Source organism: Vicia villosa, unplaced genomic scaffold, assembly GCF_029867415.1.
Source record: "Vicia villosa cultivar HV-30 ecotype Madison, WI unplaced genomic scaffold, Vvil1.0 ctg.002061F_1_1, whole genome shotgun sequence".
Classification (NCBI taxonomy): domain Eukaryota; kingdom Viridiplantae; phylum Streptophyta; class Magnoliopsida; order Fabales; family Fabaceae; genus Vicia; species Vicia villosa.
The window spans coordinates 331,570-355,933 of NW_026705825.1; the positions used below are offsets into that span (position 1 = coordinate 331,570).

The 24,364-nt window shown below is 34.1% G+C and overlaps 1 protein-coding gene across 3 annotated transcripts; it reads left to right on the forward strand.

Annotated features, from left to right (window-relative positions):
* The first annotated feature begins 1,878 nt into the window (after positions 1 to 1,878).
* LOC131637664 (lysine-specific demethylase JMJ17-like) lies at positions 1,879 to 24,027 on the forward strand. 3 transcript variants are annotated; one of them, XM_058908267.1, is made up of 33 exons: positions 1,879 to 3,429; positions 4,699 to 4,756; positions 5,981 to 6,103; positions 6,781 to 6,838; positions 6,920 to 7,056; positions 7,969 to 8,130; positions 8,207 to 8,293; positions 9,309 to 9,482; positions 9,713 to 9,865; positions 9,954 to 10,145; positions 10,231 to 10,296; positions 10,871 to 10,966; positions 11,598 to 11,684; positions 12,712 to 12,828; positions 12,907 to 13,114; positions 13,209 to 13,273; positions 13,444 to 13,502; positions 13,594 to 13,725; positions 13,823 to 13,970; positions 14,057 to 14,392; positions 15,101 to 15,274; positions 15,922 to 15,983; positions 16,347 to 16,425; positions 17,214 to 17,363; positions 17,447 to 17,580; positions 18,319 to 18,436; positions 18,529 to 18,599; positions 21,312 to 21,456; positions 21,566 to 21,715; positions 21,866 to 21,961; positions 22,040 to 22,135; positions 22,515 to 22,699; positions 23,668 to 24,027. In XM_058908267.1, the coding sequence occupies exons 1-33, from the start codon at positions 2,066 to 2,068 to the stop codon at positions 23,915 to 23,917; spliced, it is 5,532 nt and encodes a 1,843-aa protein (XP_058764250.1). In that variant the 5' UTR covers positions 1,879 to 2,065; the 3' UTR covers positions 23,918 to 24,027. The 3 variants fall into 3 exon arrangements, 2 of the variants coding, with proteins under 2 accessions (XP_058764250.1, XP_058764251.1); XM_058908268.1 differs by lacking the exons at positions 21,866 to 21,961; positions 22,040 to 22,135; positions 22,515 to 22,699; positions 23,668 to 24,027 and having other exon boundaries at positions 21,312 to 21,460; positions 21,566 to 21,693; XR_009294386.1 differs by lacking the exons at positions 21,312 to 21,456; positions 21,566 to 21,715; positions 21,866 to 21,961; ... (1 more) ...; positions 22,515 to 22,699; positions 23,668 to 24,027 and having other exon boundaries at positions 17,447 to 17,570.
* Positions 24,028 to 24,364: the final 337 nt, after the last annotated feature.

Below are 24,364 nucleotides of genomic sequence, written 5' to 3' on the forward strand. Positions count from 1 at the left end.
AATTAGGTAGCCTAATTAGGTTACAACTTTATGTGATGATTTATGAGGCCAATTTTGTGTGACTGAATTGTGTCTTGATTCAATTCTGATGCCTGTCTGCCTATGATGATTTATGAGGCAAATTTTGTGTGACTGAATTGTTTCTGATTCAATTATTTTGCCTGTCTTCCTGTGATGATTTATGAGGCCAATTCTGTGTGACTGAATTGTGTCTGATTCAATTCTGATGCCTGTCTGCCTACGATGATTTTCTGAGGCCAATTTAATGTGACTCAATTGTTTCTGATTCAATTATTTTGCATGTCTTCCTGTGATGATTTATGAGGCCAGTTTGCTGTGACTCAATTGTATCTTGACTCAATTATGTTGCCTGTCTGCCTGTGATGATTTCTGAGGCTTATTTTGTGTGACTGACAACTAAATATAAACAAGAGTTGGCAACTAACTTGAATTCTCTCTTCAAATTGTATCATGATACCTATGGAATAACATATGATATATCCCCTGTATCTGGAACCCTTGAAGTAGGTTCTAGTTATGGGTTGAAAAGGAGGAGCTTTGAGATGATTTTAGAAACCATTGTGAGTAGTAATTCAAAATCGGATCTGGAATTGTATCTTGAGGAGCCTCCATTGAAAGTTCCACAAAAATCAAAGTTTGATGCATTAACTTGGTGGATGGGGAATGAAGCCAAGTATCCTGTTCTTAGTAAATTGGCAAAGGATATCCTAACTGTTCCAGTGACCACTGTTTCTTCTGAAGCAACTTTTAATGCTGGTAAGAGGATTATTGATCCTAAACGATCTTCGATGAAAACTAAGACGGTTGAAATGGTAGTTTGTGGGGGTGATTGGGTGAAAGAGAGGTATGGAATCAAAAAGGGTTGCACTGCTAGTATTCTTGAAGAACCACAAGACGAACCTTTATTGTATCATTTGGGTGAAGATCCGAATGTCGCTGCTTCTACAACTGCAGCTTGAAAATATTTGATGCCAATGATGACATTGTTCTGAGGCAAGAAAAAATGTAATCTTATTTTGTAGTTCTTTTAAAAATAATGCTCGAAGAATATTTGTGGGTGGCAAATTTTATTTTGAACAATATTCTGTAATCCTTTTTTGAACATCTTATTTTGAAGTGTAATGTTAATATGCTATGTTATTTATTTGGTATGTATTCAGTATTTTATTTTGCAACATTATTATATTAAAACTAAAAGTGAATATAATTTAAGAAAAATTGGAATTACGGAAATATTTAAAAAATTCAATTATTTCGGGTGGACTGGGTATCCATCCGATTAAAATCGGTTCGGTCTCGGTTCCACAAGACTTTCATCCAATAATTCGTTCCGATTTCGGTCTACCCGAATGATTCGGTCCGATTTCGGTTCCTTTTTTTGGACCATCACTGTTATGGTCCGGTCCCGGTTTACCCGATAAGGATTTCGGTACGACTCTCGGGACCCTTGATATCCGAACCGGCCCAGACCGATAACAGCCCTAGTGGTGACGACAGTGGACCGTGTTTCCAAACACACAATTAATTCTACTTGAAGCTAGAATTTGTAACTTTTGCCTTCAGAATTGATCCTGGATGATTTTTATATCATAATTTATTATTCAAATTCCTTTTACATAAAATGTATCCAAACATAAATCAATTCTAGTATACTCAATTCTGATAAAATTAATTATACCATAGTCAATTCTCTATACAACCAATCCAAACACACCGTTACACTAACTATTAAACTCTATTATAATATTATTATTATTTTCTTTTCCATGAAGCTTTCTCACACGAAGTCTTCATTTTCTTTTTTTGACAAAAAATAAAAAAAAGTCGTTTTAGTATTAGCATTTTCCGTTTATTAATAGAAAAGAAGTTGAGAGTTTACTACTACTCCAAAATATCCACATATCCATCTTCTCCACCCTCATTGACTCATCCTCGTGCCACGGAAAGGTAACAAACTCCAATATCTCTCTCTGCTATTTACTTCCATGCTTTACCATTTCCCTCACATCCATGATTTCGCTTTAGAATTCTACTAGTAACAGTTATGGGAAAGGGTAAACCTAGGGCTGTTGAAAAAGGCGTAGTAGGTCCAAATTTGAGTGTTTCATCCACTACTATACCACCCGCTCCCGTGTTTTACCCAACCGAAGATGAATTCAAAGATCCTCTGGAGTTTATTTACAAGATTAGACCCGTAGCTGAACCGTTTGGGATTTGTAGAATCGTTCCTCCTAGCAACTGGAAACCCCCTTTTGCATTGGATCTAGATTCTTTCACTTTTCCGACTAAGACACAGGCTATTCATAAGCTTCAGGTTCGTCCTGCTGCTTCTGATTCCAAGACTTTTGAGTTGGAGTATTCTAGGTTTTTGAAGGATCATTGTAGTAAGAAGCTTAAGAAGAAGATTGTGTTTGAAGGGGAGGATTTGGATTTGTGTAAGCTTTTTAATGGTGTGAAGAGGTTTGGGGGGTATGATAAGGTTGTGGATGGAAAGAAATGGGGTGAGGTTGCTAGGTTTGTGAAATCTTCGGGGAAGATTTCGGATTGTGCTAAGCATGTCTTGTGTCAGTTGTATAGGGAGCATCTTTATGATTATGAAATTTATTGTAACCGGATTAATAAAGGAATGACCGCCAGCACTTGTAAGACAAGTGTGGAGGTGGAGGAAGATTGTAAGAGTGATCACGGGGTACAGGTACAGGTACAAGCTTCGGTGTCGAAGAAGCATCACGGAGTTGTAGATGGTTTGAAAGTTAAGGATCGGAAAGTAAAGGAAGAAAATCGGAAAGTAAAGGAAGTAAACCGTGATCAGAGTTGTGAGCAATGTAAAAGTGGGTTGCATGGAGATGTGATGCTTTTGTGTGATAGGTGTGATAAAGGGTGGCATATTTATTGTCTTTCACCGCCGTTGAAGCAAATCCCTCTTGGAAACTGGTATTGTTTCAACTGCTTGAGTTCTGATAGGGACAGTTTTGGTTTTGTGCCCGGGAAGCAATATTCGTTGGAAACTTTTAAACGCATTGCGGATAGGTCGAGGAGGAGATGGTTTGGACAGGGACCTGTTTCCAGGGTGCAAATAGAGAAAAAATTCTGGGAGATAGTGGAAGGTTCAGTTGGTGAGGTCGAGGTCATGTATGGAAATGATTTGGATACATCTATCTATGGGAGTGGTTTCCCAAATGAAACTAATCAGAAACCGCAATCTATTGATGATAAGTTATGGGAAGAATACTCTACTAATCCATGGAATCTTAATAACTTGCCTAAGTTGAAAGGCTCAATGCTTCGAGCTGTTCATCACAATATCACTGGTGTTATGGTACCCTGGCTGTATATAGGAATGCTATTCTCATCCTTTTGCTGGCATTTTGAGGATCACTGCTTTTATTCGATGAATTATCTACACTGGTATGCTCTAATTTTATTTTATCCTTGTTTCAATTTTTAATTCATTTTATTTTCTGTCATACGTATTCATTATGAACACCATCAATTCATACTTTTGTTTTAGCAAAACCTTTTTTGCCTGGAATTATGTCTGTTTTTATTGTATGTAAATAGGAAAAATTGAAGGGATGTAGTAGTGGAATCCCAACTATTAATGAAGTGGACATATTCAATTATAATAACATGATCACAGGAGTTAGATTTGTTTGTCTTTCCAAAAAATTTACTGTGTTAAACTTGTTGGTCCCCGTGTACTTCTGATGTACAATCTGAACTTGTTGATTCAATAGCATAAATATTAGGTACCCAACTGGTTAATGAACTTCAGCTCAGGTCGAATCGTTCGGGGTGGTACTGTAGTGTAATCCTTTGCTGGGGCAATTCTTGTCAAGTCTTTCCTTACCTTCCTACTGAACCCCATATTAATTTGGGCCCCTTTCCCTCGAGGAACTGAAGGGTTAATACAAAAGACTAGCATAAGTATTAGGCAAAGAAGCACAAGGTCTGAAATATCTATGAGATACTCTCCATCTAAGAAGACAAAAGCTTACCTTGCAAAACTGGGAGCCAAAAAATACCCTTGATATTTGATATCACTATGAAATTAAAAAGGCAGTAGCAGTCCTCCTAATTTCCCCCGACCCTTTCCACTCAGTCTTGGTTTTGAAGCTATGCTGTAATATTTACACTTTTTAAGCATGAATCATTTCATATAAAAATATCTAATCATCAACTGAAACTTTTATTGAGGTTACATTGATGTCTAGTTTCTATGAAGCCAAAATAGAAAGAAAGAAGCAAATGATTTCTTATGACATCCTTATATCCCCTTTAATTTCAAATTGTGTTGGAACTTGGAAGGTTTTCTCCTCCCTCAGAAATATACTATTCTGGTTTTGGTTTGTATTGCTTCTACTGTTCTACATTTTGATGGCAAATTCTAATTATTGAGCGACCATTTGGTTAAGATTTTGGCCTCCGCAAATGTAAATATTTATTTCTCCATGGCACATTTTTAAAAAGAGTCTGTGACCCATAATATTATTTTTGCACATCTCAATTTTCACTAATTTTTGTCTTCTCTGCGTTTCTTTAAATTTGCTTATCCTTGGGACATAATGTGGAAATAAACTTTTTTAGGATTTTCTGAAATATATTCAGATTCTAGATTGCTACTGCCACGCCATTTTATCTGCCTTGTAATGTTGATTCTAATTTCTTTTGTTCTAGGGGAGAGCCAAAGTGCTGGTACAGTGTTCCTGGTAGTCAAGCCAGGGCATTTGAGAAGGTAGGTCTTGGGTTCTTGTTCTATCTTTACACCAATACTTTTTCTAATTTATTTCCCCACCCAATAGCATGTAATTTTCTCTTAATTTTGTTTGTTTTTCAACCTCGTACTTTTCGGAATAAAGATTTACGTAGTAACCATCCAAACTTATTTTATATAGAACCCCAGCTAGTGTCTTTTTGAACAGACATGTGTATTCACTCAGTAGCCGTGGGTGCACATGATGGATGTTCATGACAAGGAAAGTAAGTGAAGTAGTTAAGATAGAAAGGTAATTTTATCCAATGGATTATACTCATCCATTAAAATCATTTAATTTTTTATGTAGAACAAAACAAGAGGTGGAATAACCATGACATGCACCTTTTTCCCTAATAACAATGAATATAGCTAGTAGTTATACACAGTATAGGGGATTTTTTAAATTTAAAATAATTGTATTCAGGTGAGAATCAAAAGTGTTGTCAATTTTCCTCCATGGCATCATGGCTTGGCAGATTATGTGCCATCCCTTGCTGATACGTCATTTAATCTTACCTAACTTTACAATGATATTAAAATTACAGATGTACAATTACAAGCAAGCTTATACAGATATTCAATTGAAATTATTTAAATTTGGACAGTTGCATTTTGCCAAAAATTATTTATATCTAGCCTGTCCTGTAAAATAAAATATATTGCTAAATGTGAAACTATTTTAGCTTACATGTTTATAGAAAATGAATCTTTTGATTATCATTGCTTGAAATTACGAGGACATCATAATTAGTACTGCCCACATTTCATTTTATGTGAACTAGTTCCTTTATTGTGTCTTATATGTAAAATCTCCCACTTTAAATTCCAAAATGTGGAAAACAATCTCAGGGATTTATATAATGCTCATATGCTGCTGGGTTTGTCTGTTTTATTTGAGAAAACATTTTTTCTTTCCATTTCTAATTACAAATCTCCAACCTTGTTTTCATTTTGGTTCCTGAAGTGAACCATTTTCATTTCTGTTTTTGCTGTTTCCTATAAAAATTTTAAACAGAAAGTAAAGTGAAAGGTATCACTTTTCTAATTAAATTATATTTATTTAAAAAAAAAATCAATTTTTTTGAAACCAAACAGGCCCTGAATTTTCAATTTTAATTTAAGGACATGTTAGTTAATGTTTGTACATGTTTGAGTGGACACATATATGTTGACCGTGTCATAAAATAATCAATTTCCTTGCAGGTGATGAGAAGAAGCCTTCCTGACCTTTTCGATGCACAACCTGATCTGCTTTTTCAGCTTGTTACCATGTTAAACCCATCTGTCTTGCAAGAAAATGGTGTTCCTGTCTACAGCGTACTTCAGGTTTCATATACCTAGCTTATCATCGTTGAATCTATAGTTTGCTGTTGTAAATACGTGATTCCATTCAAATGATATAATTAGAAGAAACATGCATTACATTGATGTGAATTATTCCCTACCCGGTCCTTTTTTACAAGAAGCAATTGAGCTATTTACTTTGTCCTAATTATAAGAAACAGAGACAAATTTTCTAGAGTATTTATTGTTGGAATTACTTTTATGCCCTATGTCTTGTTAACTAAAAATCCCCTTATTTCCTGTGTTAGTGGATGCAATTAATAAGCACTGTGGGTATTTTTCGAAAAACATTTAATATGAACTCTTTCAAATACCATTCTTTTCTCATGATCATTTGGTTTTTTGTTCTTCATGAAAAAAGACTTGAGGTAGTATTATGTTGTATGGAATATAATTATAAACAAGTACTTCACAGCTAGTTGAAGTTTATAATTTAATCTGTGGGACTATTATGAGTTGCTATTTAGTTACTATGCATTAAAATTTCAACTAAAACAGACGCTATGATAGCTCATTTTCGGTAAAAACTTATGATAGCTCATTATGTACCTTGTTGCATGTTTTCCAGGAAATCTACACTGCAGAATTACTGCTTTTGTTTATCACTGTCTTCTCTATGTATGTATTAAAATCTTTAACCCATTTCTTTTACTTGCCAGGAGCCTGGAAATTTTGTCATTACTTTCCCCAGATCTTACCATGGTGGTTTCAATCTTGGTATGTGGTTACATTCTACCAGCATCCAAAATTGCCAGCTTAAATACAATCTAAAGCATGCCAATTGTATTGTGTTCTCAGGTCTAAATTGTGCAGAGGCAGTCAATTTTGCTCCAGCTGACTGGCTACCATACGGTGCATTTGGAGCTGATCTCTATAAGCGGTATCACAAAACAGCTGTCTTGTCTCACGAGGAGCTTCTTTGTGTAGTAGCCCAGGTTTACACATGTTTTTAGTATGTTGCATTTTTTGAAATAATAATATCTTAATGAGACTTAAAAAACAGAGACGGTCTGCAGTATGTATTCATTATGATCACTAAAATGCTGTTTTGCTATCCTTTCTCCAATATTTTCTGAAGTTTTCGTTTCCACATTTCCTTCCACAATTTGGGAAACATGTTCCATTTTTATAATTTATAGTTATAATGAAATCATACTAGAAAACTAACCTACTCCCAGCATAAGTCTGTTCAATGTCTTTTTGCTCATGTAAAGGAATAACTGTGACAGATCACTGCAACCAGCGCTGTGCATGTTTTTGTGAAAATGTGTTTAAAGGGGATTTCTTACCTCCTCCGACCAATACTTAGACAGAGTGCACTAATACTTTCATATTATTATTATTATTATTATTATTATTATTATTATTATTATTATTATTATTATTATTATTGTTAGGGTCTTGCTAACTTGTGTCCTAAGGGAAGAAGTTAGGAAATCTAAAAGTAAAACTTTACCATTGAAAAAACAATATTTTGACTTCAAAAAATTGAATGCTCGACTTGTAAGAATATTACAATGTTGAGTTGCTTAGCTTGTGCTCTAAGGGAACAAGATAGCTTTCTCCTCCTCATTATTATTGTTATTATTATTATTATTATTATTATTATTATTATTATTGTTGTTGTTGTTGTTGTTGTTGTTGTTATTGTTATTGTTATTGTTATTGTTATTGTTATTGTTGGTGTTGTTGTTCTTGTTTTTATTATTATTATTATTATTATTATTATTATTATTATTATTATTATTATTATTATTATTATTATTATTATTATTATTATTATTATTATGAATAGTTTAGTTTTGGTCAATGTTGCAGACTCTAATGTGTTGATTTTTAATGTTCAGTATGGTGATGTTGACAGCAGAGGGTCATCTTATTTGAAAATTGAATTGCTGAAAATACTCGATAGAGAAAAATCCTGGAGGGAGAAACTTTGGAAAAATGGTATTGTTAAATCTTCTCGTTTAGCTCCTCGGAAGTGTCCCCAATATGTAGGAACTGAAGAGGTACTGATTGTTTAAACATGCAAGAATAATTCATGATTTTGATCATTTTGGTCTTATTTACTGGTGTCTTTTACAGGATCCAGCATGCATCATTTGCCAGCAATATCTCTATCTCTCTGCAGTTGTATGCAGTTGCAGGCCATCATCTTTTGTGTGTCTGGAGGTGAATGAATGTGATTTTGAGGTTATTGATATTGTGTTTGATTGCCGTGAAGCATTCATCTTCCTCTATTGACACCAATGTCAGGATTTTGGGAAACTTTTTTACATACGAATTGGCATATAAAATGTGTGTCTATCCATTTTTGCTGTTCAGTATTCACATTAGCAGTTTCAACTTGTCATTGGAGGATGAAATAGATATTTTAGCACCTTTATGAGGGTGCTCAACTGCAGCGTTTTCTCTTTAATATTCTGCCTTATGTGAGCTGCTAACGTATCAGAAAACTGATATCTATCCAGGAAAGAGGTTGTGGTTGTGTGTTCACATCTCATGTAAATGAAGATGATTGTTATTTAGTGCTTGTATTTTTTTCAAATTTGAAAGTCATGCTGATTAGCACTAATACATCATAAGAATTCATGGAGTCGGTTGGTTAGCGTAGCCGGCCTACCCAGCACGAGAATGCTTGACTGGTGTTGTTGAACTAGTGCCGATCAGGGATAAGATTACCAATACGAGGATCCCTATTATTTTTCTGGATTAGCGTAATTAGGAACCTTGTAGTTCTTAATTTGGCTTTACAAACACATATATCTTTGTAATTCCCAATTAGTTAAATTTTCAAGTAAAATTAAGAGTTTTAAGCAGATAAATTTTTTTTTTCTGATAAGCTTTTTCTAATTGTTTCATTAGAAGAGCGTGTGATCTAAAATAATAAACAGAATATTCTAAAAAATGAAACTACCCTTGTCAATTTCTCCAATTATGATCAACGGTTCCTTCCATAAATACAAAATAAGACTGAATTTAATCTCTTAGTGATGTGTATTAATCTCATATGTACAAGGAAATATACTGTTACTGGTATTCTGAGAAAAGTATTTGAAATGTTGATATTGTAATGTCTGGAAGTCATTTGGACAGATTAAGATATCTAGGATTTGAATAATCTTGGTTTTTTCACTTACAGATGTTTTTTTGTTTTATATGCTGAATTCAGTTTTCTCTTGTGCAGCATTGGGAACACCTTTGTGAGTGCAAAACTGCTAAACTCCGTCTTCTCTATCGTCATTCACTTGGTGAATTGAATGACTTGGCATTTTCAATTGACAAATATATTTCTGAAGAAAAAGCTGAGAGTAGAAGTGCAAAAAAGCAGTCTTCATGTCTGAGTGCTTTGACAAAAAAGGTCATATATTTCTTTCACCCCCACCAAATTACAATATTGTTTCCAATACTTAAGTTTGCTTATCTTTCTTAAATCAACTTCTATATTTTGCCTGTGCTGCTCTCCTAGTAGTGGTTTGCTGTGTTACATTTTATGGAATAATATAATATAATGCTGGTATTGTTATGGATATACTTTGTATTTATTTAAAACATGTAATATAGTCTTCTGAGACTCCTGGTTGTGTATAGGTGAAAGGTAGCTCCATTACGTTCACTCAACTTGCTACAGAATGGCTTCTGCAATCTAGTACTATTCTTCAGAATGTTTTTGTGACTGATGCATCTGTTATCGCACTAAGGAAAGCTGAACAGTTTCTTTGGGCTGGTTCTGAGATGGATTCTGTGAGTTCTAGTTGTGTCTTTTAAATGTGTTTGAACAAAAACATTCTGCACTTCACTCAACTAAATTCTACTTTGTTTTGGGATTTAGGTTCGGGATATGGTAAGGAGTTTGACTGAAGCTCAGAAATGGGCAGAAGGGATAAAAGATTGTGTCACAAAAATTGAATTGAAGTTGAGTCATCAAGACTCAAGTTTCAAGAAAATTCATATAGATTATGTTAATGAGTTACTGACATTTAACCCTGTACCATGCAACGAGCCTCATTATCATAAGTTGAAGGTGCTTTGACAACAAAATGTTATATTGTTTTTGGTGGTTGCGATTTACTGCCATTAAATTATCGTGTTAACTTGTTCTGATGCAGGAATATGCAAAAGAAGCAAGGTTGTTAGTTCAAGACATTGAGACTGCTTTGTCAACATGTTCCAATGTACTTTCTTGGAGGCTCTTCACATGTCTTTTCTTCATATCTTGAGGACACATTTGTTTTATAAAATTTGATTTTATGATATAATTTTTGTCAAAGAAAGCATCTTTGAGTGGTTTCTATTTTTAGCCTATGAGAAAAACATTAAACAACTTTATTTTCTTTCATTTTTTTCTTTCCCCTCCTCAAAAGTCTAACTGGTTGGCTATTTTCAGAGGCTATATTAACTTTAGGAAAATTTTATCAAGTATTTTTTTTTTTAATGACAAGTCACTTTGGTCTAATTGTTTTTAGAGCTTCTTACAGAGGCTGCAATTTTAGCCTATGAGAAAAGCTTTGAAACAGTTTTTTTTTTGGTTTGGCTTTTCCCCCATATAATTCTTATAAACTTTTTAAAAGCTTATTTTAACCAAAAAGCTATATTTCTAAAAAAAGGAAAAGAATTGGGCCCTTATATTATATCTTTTGTAAATATGATAATCAATTTTTGTTGCTACCACAATGAAATTTAATGATAACATGATATCTTGATTCTTCTTTCCAGTCCATTCAATTTGATTGATATTGTTTGTTTCAGTTGTCTGAGTTGGAACTTCTATACTCTAGAGCTTGTGGAATACCCATCTACGTGAAAGGGACTAAAAAATTAAAAAGGAAGATTTCTTCAACCAAGGTAGATGTTAACGGTTATAATAGTTTGATATTTTTTTTACCCTTATAATTCTATGACTAATCTATTGTTTAATTTTTTTTATGTTTAAAGTCACTTATATCTTTCTCTCAAAATGTGTTTTTTTTTTTTAAATTAAGAATGTGTTTCAAATCACAGTGCCAAACCCTTCGCCACAAAATGCATAACCTCCCGTAGGCATAACTTTGATTGAACCACATAGTGACACCGTGATGTTCTAAGTTTCCAAATACAGAGCTTTGAGTGAACCACACGGTGACCCTGATATTCTAAGTTTCCAAACACACACTTAGAAGGTTAGGAGTTTGTTGATACATTTTTTTTTTTTATAAATGTAAGGACAGCTTTCCATTCTCCATAAATGGGTTAACCATTGAAAAAATTCAAATGGACATTCTATCCTACCAAAGATGAGTGGATCCATTAAGCGACTAAGAAAGAATTTATCTGGTTTGTATATATATATATATATATTAAGGCTTGAATTATGTTCTAAACTTCCTCAGTTTTTGTACTTGGGAAGTTGCTTACTATAGGGTCTACGCTTGCTGATTAAGTCACTGTATTACTTTTATATATTGCTCATGTGATTTTTTTGTTTGAGATCAACCAGGCGTGGATGGATAGTGTCAGAAGCTGCATTTCAGTTAGAGATCCTGCTGAATTAGATGTTGATGTTCTTTACAAGTTAAAATCAGAGGTAATAAAAACTCTGGAAATTGTATACATTTAAACAGGCCTTCTTAATTTCACAAGATTACAAATGTCAGAGCAAAAAATTAAGTTCATGTGTGACAACTGGAGTTCCCGGCCCGGAGCGGTTTCTATCCCGTTATCCTTTTCCACATTGAAAACCGAAATTATCCCTTCAATTTAAACTGTTTTAAGGGTATTTTTGGGTTTTTCAATCAAATTTGGGTTGAGGCTCAACCGTAACCTTCCTTCACCGACATTTCTGCACCTCAGCCGTACTAAAGAAAAATACTCGTTCTTCCCTATGCACTTCATATGTTTATCATTATTAATGTAATTTGTCCAAAAAAATGATCAAAATCACAAGTTTCTCCCTCTCGTTCTTCCCTTTGCACTTCATATGTTTATAATTATTATTGTTGTAATTTTTCCAAAAAATGATCAAATAGCGGCCATCCCGTTATATCCTATTCCGCTATCCCATTTTTGGGGTCGGCCACTCAGCACTGCTATCTGTGATTGATTATAAAAAATCAGTGTCATCTCCTTAAGCTTTCCAATTATAAGCTTCTAAAGTATGCGAGCTCTGATGGGCAAACCAATAGCCGATGCCATCGCTTAATATTATGCTTCTGCACTTGATCTTGCAACAATTTATTTCTTTTGTACTTTTCTATGATATAAGGTTTGGTTGCTCCCAATATACAATCCCCAAAAATGGGTCTCTTCATCTCTTACGGTATATAAGGAAATAGGAAAATTAATCGTTAGGGGCAAACTAAGTTACCCTAAATTACTCTTATGATACAATTTTGATATTTTTCATATATTCTAATTGTGACATGATATTAATATAATTATCTGCACCAATCATGCATTACTGAACGAGTTTGACATTCATTTAATCCTAATGTCTTTCTATTGCATGAAATAATTACTCCGTGTGTGTAATGTACATAATTCTCAGATATGCTCACTTATCATGCACTAAATAAATTACCTAAGGAATAACGTGATATTCATGGTTTCAATAGATTGCGGATCTTCAAGTTCAACTCCCAGAGATAGATGCGCTTCAGAATCTATTAAATCAGGCAGAATCTTGTAGTTCTCAATCTCGTAGCATGTTAGAAGGTCCTATGAATCTCAAGGTTTGCATCTGTATCTTCATCTCGGTTTGTTTTCTGTGAGTTAAAAAGCATAGCTTGATTAACTAAGGAAATATGCAGAATGTTGGTTTGCTGCTTAAGGAATGGGACAGTTTTACAGTTGATGTACCAGAGTTGAGGTTACTAAGGAATTACCATTCAGATGCTGTGTCGTGGGTTTCTCACTTTAATGATGTTTTAGGGAGAGTTCACAGACAGGGCGATCATCATAATGCAGTTGATGAATTGAAAAGCATTCTTGATAAAGGTTTCTCTTTGAAAATTCAAGGTATTGTGGATTATTGCAGCTTTATGATAGTTTGGATCTTTTGTTTATTTTCTGGTCAATTTACAGTGCCAAGGTTTTTGTTTATGTTTTACAGTTGATGAGTTGCCTCTAGTTGAGATTGAGCTCAAGAAGGCTATTTGCCGACAAAAAGCTTCCAAGGTAAATTATTGTTCTTACCAGTGCTTTTCTTTCACTCTCTCTTTCGTTATAAAAAGATATTGGAAGATGACAGCTTTCTTAGTATACAGGGGCTAACCTGCTTTGTATTAAATGCTCAAGCAATTCTTACAGCATCAAAAACTGATTAAAATCACGTGGAATTGATACAGGCACATGATTCTAAGATGCACCTCGAATTCATTCAGCAACTGCTGAAGGAGGCCACTATGTAACTTTTTATTACTATTCCTTGTTTTAATTGGCACATTGTTACATTTATTTTTTTATTCAACTTCTTGCTTTTGTTATTGATTCTTAAGGCTGGGAATTGAGGGAGAGAAGCAATTCGTCAGTTTATCACGTGTGCTTGGTGTTGCCATGCGTTGGGAGGAAAGAGCTGAAGAGATTCTTTCATCTGAGGCTTCTATTTCTGATTTTGAGGACATGCTAAGGTTCTCAAATTCTTGAGATGTTTGTTCTATCTTTAGTAACCGTGACAATCTTATTTTGGCTGATACCATTTTTTTTGCATATGCTGGTCTTTTGCAGAGCTTCAGAAAATATTTTTGTTAATCTTGCCTTACTTAATGATGTCAAAGAAGCGTTATCGGAAGCTAATTCTTGGTTAAGGAATGCAAAGCCATATTTAGCATCATCTAATTGTGTGTCAAACTCTGTAAATGTCGGGGACTTGCAAGTTCGTATTTTGTCCTGTTTATTTTAGTTTTTTCCTTTGCTGCAAATATATACAGTAAATATAACACTTTGATTCTTTTCTTTTAGTTGTTGGTTTCTCAATCAAAGCATCTTAAAGTACATTTAGAAGAAAGAAGGACGCTTGAATTAGTTTTGAATAACTGCAAAAAATGGGAGTGTGAAGCACATTCTCTACTTGATGATGCTCAGCGCTTATTTGAATTGGATAATACTGTTCATGGAATAAGCAGTGGTTTATTGTTTAAAATGGAAGATTTGATTACAAGAATTCAGTCTGCCATAGCATCTGGTGCATCTCTTGGTTTTGACTTCAGTGATATTTCAAAGCTTCAAGCATCTTGTTCTACACTGCAGTGGTGCAAAAGAGCCCTATGTTTCTGCAATCATTCTCCTTCTTTAAAGGTTACTGTTTCTCTGAAGTCATAATTTATGCTCCTAAGTATTGTATTTGCACAGAGCTGCGGTTCTACCCACTCGTTTTCTGGTTGACTATGCTGCTTGCACTTTCTTATTCCAATTATATTACTCAACACTGGTTATATCGCTTCATTAATTTGAGTGCTTTATAGAATACCTGGTATCAGTGTACCTTGTTGCAATTCAATGAAAAGAGTGACATAATTCAAATAGTTATAAGTTATAACTTATAACTATACTGTGTAGCTATGATCTCAGTTTCGTTTTTACATTCAATCATTGCTTCATGGATTTCTTTTCCTTCTGGAAGTTTTTTTTTTCAAATACTTTTTATTTATTAATTTTTTATCCCTCCCCTCTCTCTCTCTCTCTCTCCCCTAAAATATATATAGCAAGTAAAATGTCTTATTTGTGATTAGATTAGGTATCAGGCATCTATTTGCCGTATAGCACATGTGCTATATACTGGGGTTTCATTAACAGGTATATTCCAAGTGAATTGTTGATCTTCTTTGTTCCATTCCATTTAACTTCTGTACTGTATTGGTTAATTTCTGCTTTAATCTTTAATCAGCTAGATTCCTTATCTATATAATTTTTCTCTTCATCTAACTGAATTTCTTCTTTTTTAAAGAAAGGGATATATTCTTCTTCATAATCATTATTGATAAGAGGTGGTTGCCATTTCTGTAGGATGTTTTGGAAGTTGCGGAAGGCCTCTCTCATTCCGCTGTTTCTGGTGCTCTTTTGAAAGTTCTAGTTAATGGGGTTGAATGGCTTAGGAGAGCGTTAGAGGGGATATCTAAACCTTGCAATTCTATAAGATGTAAATTAACTGATATTCAAGATATTCTTACCGATTATCAGGTACTTGTTTGTGTAATTTTCTGTTGTCTATATTATTTTAAAGATCTATAGCTCCTTTTGTTCAATTTATTCGTTCCCAGAAGTGGAATAACACCCGTGTGATAATTTTTTTAAACTTGTAATTTGTAATATATCACATATTTGATCCTTTTTTGCGGGATAATATTGTAAGACTAAGGAGAAATGTTGTTTTAGTTTTTCAGTTGGTTTTGGAAAAAACTTATGATGACATGAGTTGGGTTTTCCTAAATCGAATTATTGACAAAATAGTATGGTTGCCAGGGCCTAGATGTAGGTGTACTTCTTGCTGTATCTCAACTGACGTTTTACTAGGCTTAGTTTTTTTGGAATGCTGTGATTTGTATGGTCTTTGCTTACAATTAATTGTAAAAAAGTGGAACCAAAATTAAAATTTGTAACCAAATGTTTGTGTAGAAGTTTCACATAGCTTATATCAATGAGCATCATCCTCAATTAAATTTACAACTACTTCTATTGATACATTAACAACCATGCTGAATAATTAATTTAGAGGCTTTTGGGGGGCAAAAGGGTCAAGAGATAACTTCTTAGCATGTTCTTAATTACAGTACTTTATTAAAACTGTTTTGCTATCAACAGCTTACATCTACAACTTATATCTGCAGATTATTAAAATGACCTTTACGGATGTAAATTGTCAACTTGAAGAAGCCATTGGAAAGCATATGTAAGTCCTATTTGTTGGTTGTAGAATTAAGATAATATGTGATGTTAGTGTAGTTAGTTTTAGTCTTCTAAATGTCAATTCATACTTCTTTTGGCGTTCTTTAGACGCTTCTTCTTCTATCCATGTAAGGGCTTCTTTCATCATTATGGGTTTCAGTCAAATTCCTGTTTACACTTTTACATATTTTTGTAACCTATTACTGAGGCCATGTTCTAATTGATTCAAGGCCTTCTAATAGTTCTTTCTGATGTTTGTTTAGTACGCTATCTAAGCCATACTATCGATTGAGTCAATGGAGACTTGTGCTTTTCTAATTTCTGTGTTTTAAACATTTGACATACCTATGTAATGTATTTTATTTAGGTTGTGGCAAGAGCAAGTGCATCAATTTTTTCGTCTAAGTTCTAGGGAACGAACTTGGTCATCATTATTGCAGCTCAAGGTATAGTTTCTAAATGCATCAATTGGAAGCCTTATGCATCAATAGATTGATTATAGGGTGCATCACATCTCCATAACTTATTTTCTGAGTTGTTATGTTGCTATGCCATTTCTAAAAAGCGGTAGTCATCGCAAAGAGCTTCCTTCTATCTTGATATGAATTTTTAGAGTTGCTGTTTTCTTTCTTCACATTATCTCATTTGTGAATTACTTTAAGCTTTAAGAATTGCACTATTAAGTTCCTTCAAAACTCTTCCTTTTTATTTTACACTTTTTGTTGTGTAAGAGTTTCATTTTATTCTTAATTTACTAAATGTTGTTAATGAGCCCCACGTCGGATGAGATATGGCCTTGAACATATGTTTATTGGTGAGGGCAATCCTCACCTTACAAGTCAGTTTTGTAAGGGTGAATTAAGCTCAACCACAATTCTAACATGGCGTCAAAGTCTGTCCAAGATCCGTTGGGCCACATGTTATCAGGTTTTTGCTATCAGGCCACACTCTAAGCCCAGTAGTGCTGGGCATGAGGGTGTGTGTCAAAAAATCCCACATAGGATGGGAGTGGGGGCAACCTCACCTTACAAACCGGTTTTGTTAGTTTGAGTTAGGCCCAACCATAGTTCTAAGAGTTATCTTTGGGATATCAGGCTTATTTGTTAGTCAGTTAGTTATGTGGAATTCAAATATTAAAAGTGAAAACTTTCACAACTGTCATGACACTATGCTAGTAGGACATGGCATATCACTGGCTCATATGCATGTTTGACATTTATTTGCTTAAATTCAGGAACTTGGAGATTCTGTTGCCTTTAGTTGTTCAGAACTTGACTCAATATTATCTGAAGTTGAGAAGGTGGAAAATTGGAAGAAAAGATGCATTGACAATATTGGAGCTTTATTCCAAAATGAAAAATCGCTGCTTCATGCACTGCTGAAGGTTTGATCTTGACATTTTTTTCCCTTTCTGTAATCCATTTGCATATTAAGTACTCTTAGGAGACTTTGCATGATATTTTTCAGATAAAACAGACTCTAGATAGATCGCTATACATATATGGCAAGTTGCAAAATCAGAAGGAACCAAACCTATGCAACTGCTGCTTTGTTGATTCTCAAGACCAGGACTTTCTTACTTGTTCCACTTGTATGGACCGGTAACGTACTTATTGCCTTGTTTGTAGTAATGGCAGTTGAGTAGCTCTGAAAAATATATCAGGCAATAATATCTAGAGAATTTCTATGGTACCCTTCAAATTTTAAGAGTTTTCTACCATTATTTTGTCATAAGTTGACTGAGCTATCATTTATTAAAGACATGTAAACAGTTTGTGCTCATCTCTGTAAATTAGTTAGTTCAGGTTCGTTTGAATATTCAGCTGCACTTATTTATCTAAACAGTTTGTGCTCAATATAACTTAAATTTTGATATAATCATATTAGTTTAATATAAAAACTTGTAATAATCAATTTCAGATTATTATTATTATTAGTTTACTTTAATTATGAATTAAAAATATTTCAAAGTCAATGATTAAATTGTAATATGTGAAAGTTTCAATAATAGGTAAAAAATCAAATGACGCAGCTTCATTAAATGATAATCATTCACTTATTACTATTAGTAAAAGAAAACCAGCAGGACTAAAAACTTTTAAGCATAGAAGCTCCCTAACATTTAGTCTTCACATAGATGGATGCTTTTATTATTTTGGTGTTTCTGTAAAGAACAAAATGAAGATTGAGTCCTACTCTTTATTTGCAATCTCATAAAAAGTTCATTGTTGTTTTTGTACCTTTGTTGCTTTATGCTTTCTGAATGATTTGCTTTACATTATGTATTCTCTACTTCATTATCTTGTGAGTGGATTTTGATTTATCTTGCTTATGAACAGCTATCACTTGCGGTGCATTGGACTAACAGAAACAGATGCTGGCCTTGGCGACTACAAGTGCTCTTACTGTGAAATTTTGAAGGGTAAATCCCAATATTCAAATGGAAGTTCCCTCCTGGTAGGGTATTATGTCTCATTTTAATTGTAGTTTAATAGTTTCTTTACTTTCGTGGAAACTCAATTGTCTTAATATTCATTTGCTTTATGCAGAGGTTCGAGAAACATATTGAATTGAACATCCTTGTCGAACTTCTGTCTGATGCTGAATGTTTTTCTCTGTGGTAATATGATTCTCTTAAAATCTTATTTTGCTTCTGGGACGATTGACTTATTGGCATTAGTTTTCTTCAAAAAAATTTATTAAAGCACAATAGGTAGATGTTTTTTTTTTTTTAAAGCTATTGGCTTGTAGATGTAATAAGTTGCGCATCTCTTTTCCTAAAATACGTATTAGCTATAGTAAGACCAAAAGGCGACGAAAGCTCTAGGATGTATTTACCCTCCTCCACATTTACCTCCCTGAGACCATACTCCATGCACGCCCTCAAAACCTCTTGCTACGCTCCCTACGTATCTATTTAGACCCCCTCCTGTAAAATCTTCTCTCCTTAGGGTATATCCTAAAATAAGTCTTTTAAATCCTCCCAAAATTTTACTTTAAGGTGCTAATCCAGCCGGAGGTTGTTTTATTTTCTACTTTGTATAGTTTAGCCAATGTCTGAAAATCAGGAAATCTCCCTAACCTCTGGAGTTGGCGGTTCAAAGAGAACTCCCTGTAGTTTTTGCATGAAATTGATTAGTGGAGGAATAGCAAGAACCAAAGACCATCTAATGGGAAAGAAGGGCAATGTTCTAGCTTGCACAAAATTGTTGAGAAGTGTTTTAAGTTATTAAGTCTTTATTGTTCTGTTTTATAATGTCTTTTATGAATTGAATGTTTTGAGGTACTTAAAGACATGTCCCATCTATTTTATTTACCTTACAATGTCTATTTGAAGATTTTGATTATTTGATATATGAATTTCTAGTTTCCTCCATATATAATTCTGTTTTGTAAGTTTTATGCTCTGTTTTTGGTTTTTTGGTGATGTTACTGTTTTTTTGAGTATATAATAGTTTTTTGTCATGCTTCTGCAATTTTCCGTTCTGCCATATATGGTGGATTTTTAGCTTCCGTTATTTTCCGCAATTTGCCATAGATAACTGTGAGTGGTGTTAGAACTAGAAATAATAATGATATTGAGAGCGAAACTGCTGTTTTATTAGAAAGTGAAAGCAGGCTTATATAGCCTTTACAACAGGAACTAGTCAAAAGCCAGTAGTGCATTGCAATAAAATAGGAATAATAGAAACTAATCCTAAAATATAGGACTTCCTCCTAAAGAATCTAACTTCCCTTAGGACTAGGCTTTATTAGTAAAAACGTGGACTGACTTAAAAATAAATAGACTTTAACTAACATTCCCTCCCTTAAGCTAATGCCTCTGTGATTAGCTTACTTCTGTAATCTTTATTACTCCAAGCATGCTTCGAAGCTTCTCAAACTGCTCGAGCTTCAATGGCTTCGTCATTATATCTGCAACTTGTTCTTCAGAGCAGCAAAAACTCAGTCTCACCACTTCATCATTTACCAAGTCTCTGAGAAAATGAAACCTTACTGCAATATGTTTACTTCTGCCATGAAAAACTGGATTTTTGGACAATTGAATAGTGGAACTGTTGTCACATAAAATCACAGTTTCTTCCTTTTCTTCAGCTCCAAGTTGCTCCAAGATTCTTCTAAGCCAAATACATTGACAAGCACAAAGTGCTGCAGCAATATATTCCGCCTCAGTGGTGGATAGGCTCACAACAGGTTGTTTTTTCGAAGCCCATGAAACAGCTCCAGACCCCATCATAAACACTAAACCAGAAGTGCTTCTTCGATCATCTAAATCTCCTGCGTAATTGCTGTCAGAATAAGCTATAAGACCTGTTTTTCTTCCTTCATTCTTGTAGAATATACCGTGCTCTGCGGTTCCTTTTAGATATCTTAAGAGTCTTTTTGTTGCAGCCCAATGTGATTCTTTTGGATTCGCCATGAACCTGCTCATCAAACTCACTCCGAACATCAAATCCGGTCGAGTTACCGTTAGATACATGAGACTTCCAATGACTTGTTTGAACATTGTAGCATCTACTTCAGTGCCATCCTCGTCTTTTGATAAATTTGTTCCTGGAACAATTGGATTTCTTACTGAATTGCTGCTTCCCATGTTGAACCTTGCTAGAACTTCTTGAGCATATCTTCTTTGACAAATAAAAATCCCAGCTTCACATTGTATCACTTCTATTCCAAGAAAATGTCTCATCTTTCCCAAGTCAGTCATGTCAAAATCTAATTTCATTGACCTTTTAAATTCATCACACATGCTTCTATTGTTTCCCGTAAAAATCAAATCATCAACATAAAGACTAACTATCAAAATGTTACCTTCCTTTTTCTTGGTGAACAAAGTGTGTTCACTGGAGCACCTTTCAAATTTCTCTTTTGCAAAGTATGCCTCAATTTTGCTGTACCAAGCTCTCGGTGCTTGTTTAAGGCCATATAATGCTTTCTTCAACCTGTAAACTTTGTCTTCTTCTCCTTTCTTGACAAATCCTTCGGGCTGCTGTACAGAGCAATTCTCACCTTACAAGTCGGCTAAGCCGGCTTTGTCATGTTGAGTTAGGCCCAACCACAAATCTTAAGAGTCTCATAGATTTGGTAGATTTTGCTTTTATAAAAATAAAACCATCAAAAGCTATAGCATTACCAAACAACGCTTAGATGCACTTCATTTTGGGTAAACAAACCTCTGTTCTTTACAGTGATAGTTGGTCATGTTTGCTCAACTCAGTTGTCTCTAGTCTGCTCTTATGTTCCAGTTTTTTTGTTGATTTTTTCTTGTGGGCGATTAATTTATAACATTCTGAAACCTGCAATTCATTTGTTTGTGTATCTTGTATGTCAGGATTGACGAAAAAGATTTTCTGAACCAACTTATTGAGAAAGCCTTTGCATGCAAATCTGGCTTGACAGAAATAGTGAACCATTCATCAACTTATGTCGACAAAGATATTACCATCATCTCTAAAAAATTGATCACTGCGATAAAGGCAGGTTATTTATTTATATTTAACAAAGTCTATTTTCCTAAACAATTTTAATCACCCTGCAATAATATTTGTGTTGGTTTTGCTTATTGAATATGTTTCATATATATAGGCTAGCAAAGTGGCTGTTGTCCATGATCAGGGTGATAGTTGTGACCTTGAGTTGGCTTTAGCAAAATACTTATGGAAGGTTCAAGTCGATATATTGTTAAGTGGTGCAGTTAAGCCCACTATTGAAGAGATTCAGAAACATCTGAAAGAGGTATGCGCTGCTGGCCAGGTTTTTATGTTTTTTGCATGGCAAGAACATGATATAGCCTGTCTCCTTATTTTATTTCAAGTACTTGCTCTCACGTTATTTCTTTTATTAAATTTATTGCCCATAAATCTGAATCGTAAAAATACATGACAGGGAATGTCTATGGAAATATCACCCAAAGATCACTATATGCTGAAACTTACAAATGTGAAGTGCTTGGGCTTGCACTGGGTAGAACTAGCCAAAAAGGTTCTGAACGTATTGTCATAGTCCTTGACCTATCTCTCTCTTGAGGCTAGATTTTAACTATTTATATATTATTGACAGATATCAAATGATTCTGGAGCACTCGGCCTAGATAAAGTATATGAACTTATATTGGAAGGTGAAAACTTGCCTGTTGATGTAAATGAGGAACTCAAGGTAAGGGGGTTATCATATCTATTAGGTGCAAGTGAGTTTGAATTGACCACCAAATCTGGTCAACCTTATGATGTGAAGTTAAAAATTAGTTTGGTTCCGGTAGTTGGTTAATTTCAAGAGAAACAAGGATGAGCCCGATTTAGGTTGAATCAATTTAAATCCCTCTCATTTGACATAACATAATTTTTTTTATAGCTTTTCAAATTAAATTTGTTATGACCCAATCCAAAATTTTCTAAATGGATCTCAACCCATTTTCTCCCAAACCAAACCCAGCCTGATAATGATGAGTCTGAATCCTTTCTGTATTATTGAAATGTCATTTTATTTACATGTATTTAACATGATATTGATCAAGTAGTGTTTTTATTCATAACAGATGTTAAGAGCTCGATGCATGCTTTATTGTATTTGTCGAAAGCCCTTTGATCCCGGAAGGATGATTGCATGTTATCGATGTAGTGAGTGGTATCACTTTGATTGTATGAAATTATCATGCACGCAAGATATCTACATTTGCCCTGCATGCAACCCGTGTACAGGATTGCCTACTAACCATGACAGGTCAGATTATTGTAATTTTTTGTTGTAGCTTTAAAATTTGTCTTGCTTGAGATTTACATTGCCTTGCCTTTTAGCAACCCATGGAGTACTAAGTCAAACTTTTTATATTTTCATTTTCTAAAATACAACAATGAGAAAAGACTCTTGTGTGAATAATCGTTTTTCTTTTCTGGATACAATAAAAATGTTGAAATAGCTATTTTTCATGATTTCCTAAAATGTATATCTTTAAGTAGCTCTTTATCTTCTATATATCACAATAACTCACTAAAAGTCTCTTTTCAACTTGTTAATAAGTAAAACCAGTGGCGGAGCCAGAAATTTTAGGGAGTCTGGGCAAAAATTTTACACTTTATTTTTACTAATTTTATACCCTGTTTTTACTAATTTTGCCTTTGATTTTGTCTAAAAAATTTGCCATTGATTTTGTCTAAAAATTTTGCCCCCTATTTTTACTAATTTTGCCCTATATTTTGTCTAAAAATTATTAATTTTTCCCCTGGTATTGTCTAAAAATTGACTATTAGGTGGGGGAGTATACAACGAAAGGAGGGGTTGAGCCCGGGCGCATGCCCGGGCTGGCTGGGCTATAGATCCGCCCCTGAGTAAAACTAAGAGTTTAGGAAATGGAAATTGAAAATGTTTTCAAAGTAAACAGGGCCCTAGTTTTCAAGTTCGAATTACCAACAGAAAGACTCCGTCCCATCAGAGAAATGAGGAACAAATTTTTAGTAAATTTGTACTTATCAACAGGTGTACCTTATATGCCACTATATATAGTGGTGAATGCTGTCCAGCAGCAGTTCAATTAGTTTTTATGTATGTACACCCGTTCCCTGGTTAATAAATGAACATGGAGTCCGAAATAATCTTTCTATCTTATTTTGACCATCTACTAAAGCTCCATTTATGGCATCAATTTGTTTACTTTTTTGTACTTTTTATTGAATATTTTTTATGCTTTGCAGATTAACTACTGGGAAACTAGAGGAGCCTAAAACCCCTTCTCCCAGGCATAATAACCCCATAAAGAAACGGAAGAGAGATGTGCCCAGTGACACTTGCAAGGTACATGCACCCAGGAATGAAGATGATAGTAATTTTAGGTTAGATGGGATAGAATGTCTAAGGTGGAAAATTCGCAAGTCATTTAGAAGAGTAACTAAAAGACGTGTTGATCTTCAAAGTCTCTCTCCATTTATATGGATAAAACCATAACAATGCATAGTAGGTAGTCAGTCATTGGTCATTAAATTGATTAAATTGATTCTAGTGTTGTTGTCTCAGGCATTTTTAATCCATCTTAATGTGAAATTTATTTTCATCTTTGATCCTTGTTATAGTAAGCCGTTTATTTGCATGTCACTCCATCTTTAATTAATTAGGATGAAGATGGAGTCAATTAACACAGTCAAGTTTAATTTTATAAAGGTTGAGAGAATTTTGGTAAACCACAGCACACTCTGACCATTCACTCCTTGCAAGTTCTATCCCAATTGAATTTTAGCCAATTTCTCCAAAGGATGCTTCCCTTAAAAATAACACAAACAATAATACTTTGGAGGCTTTTAAGGATGTAAGGGAAGGGTTTTTTTATTTTTATTTTTAAAATTTTTAAATTAAGAACATGATTGTCGACAACATTGTAAAGAAATGAAATGAATG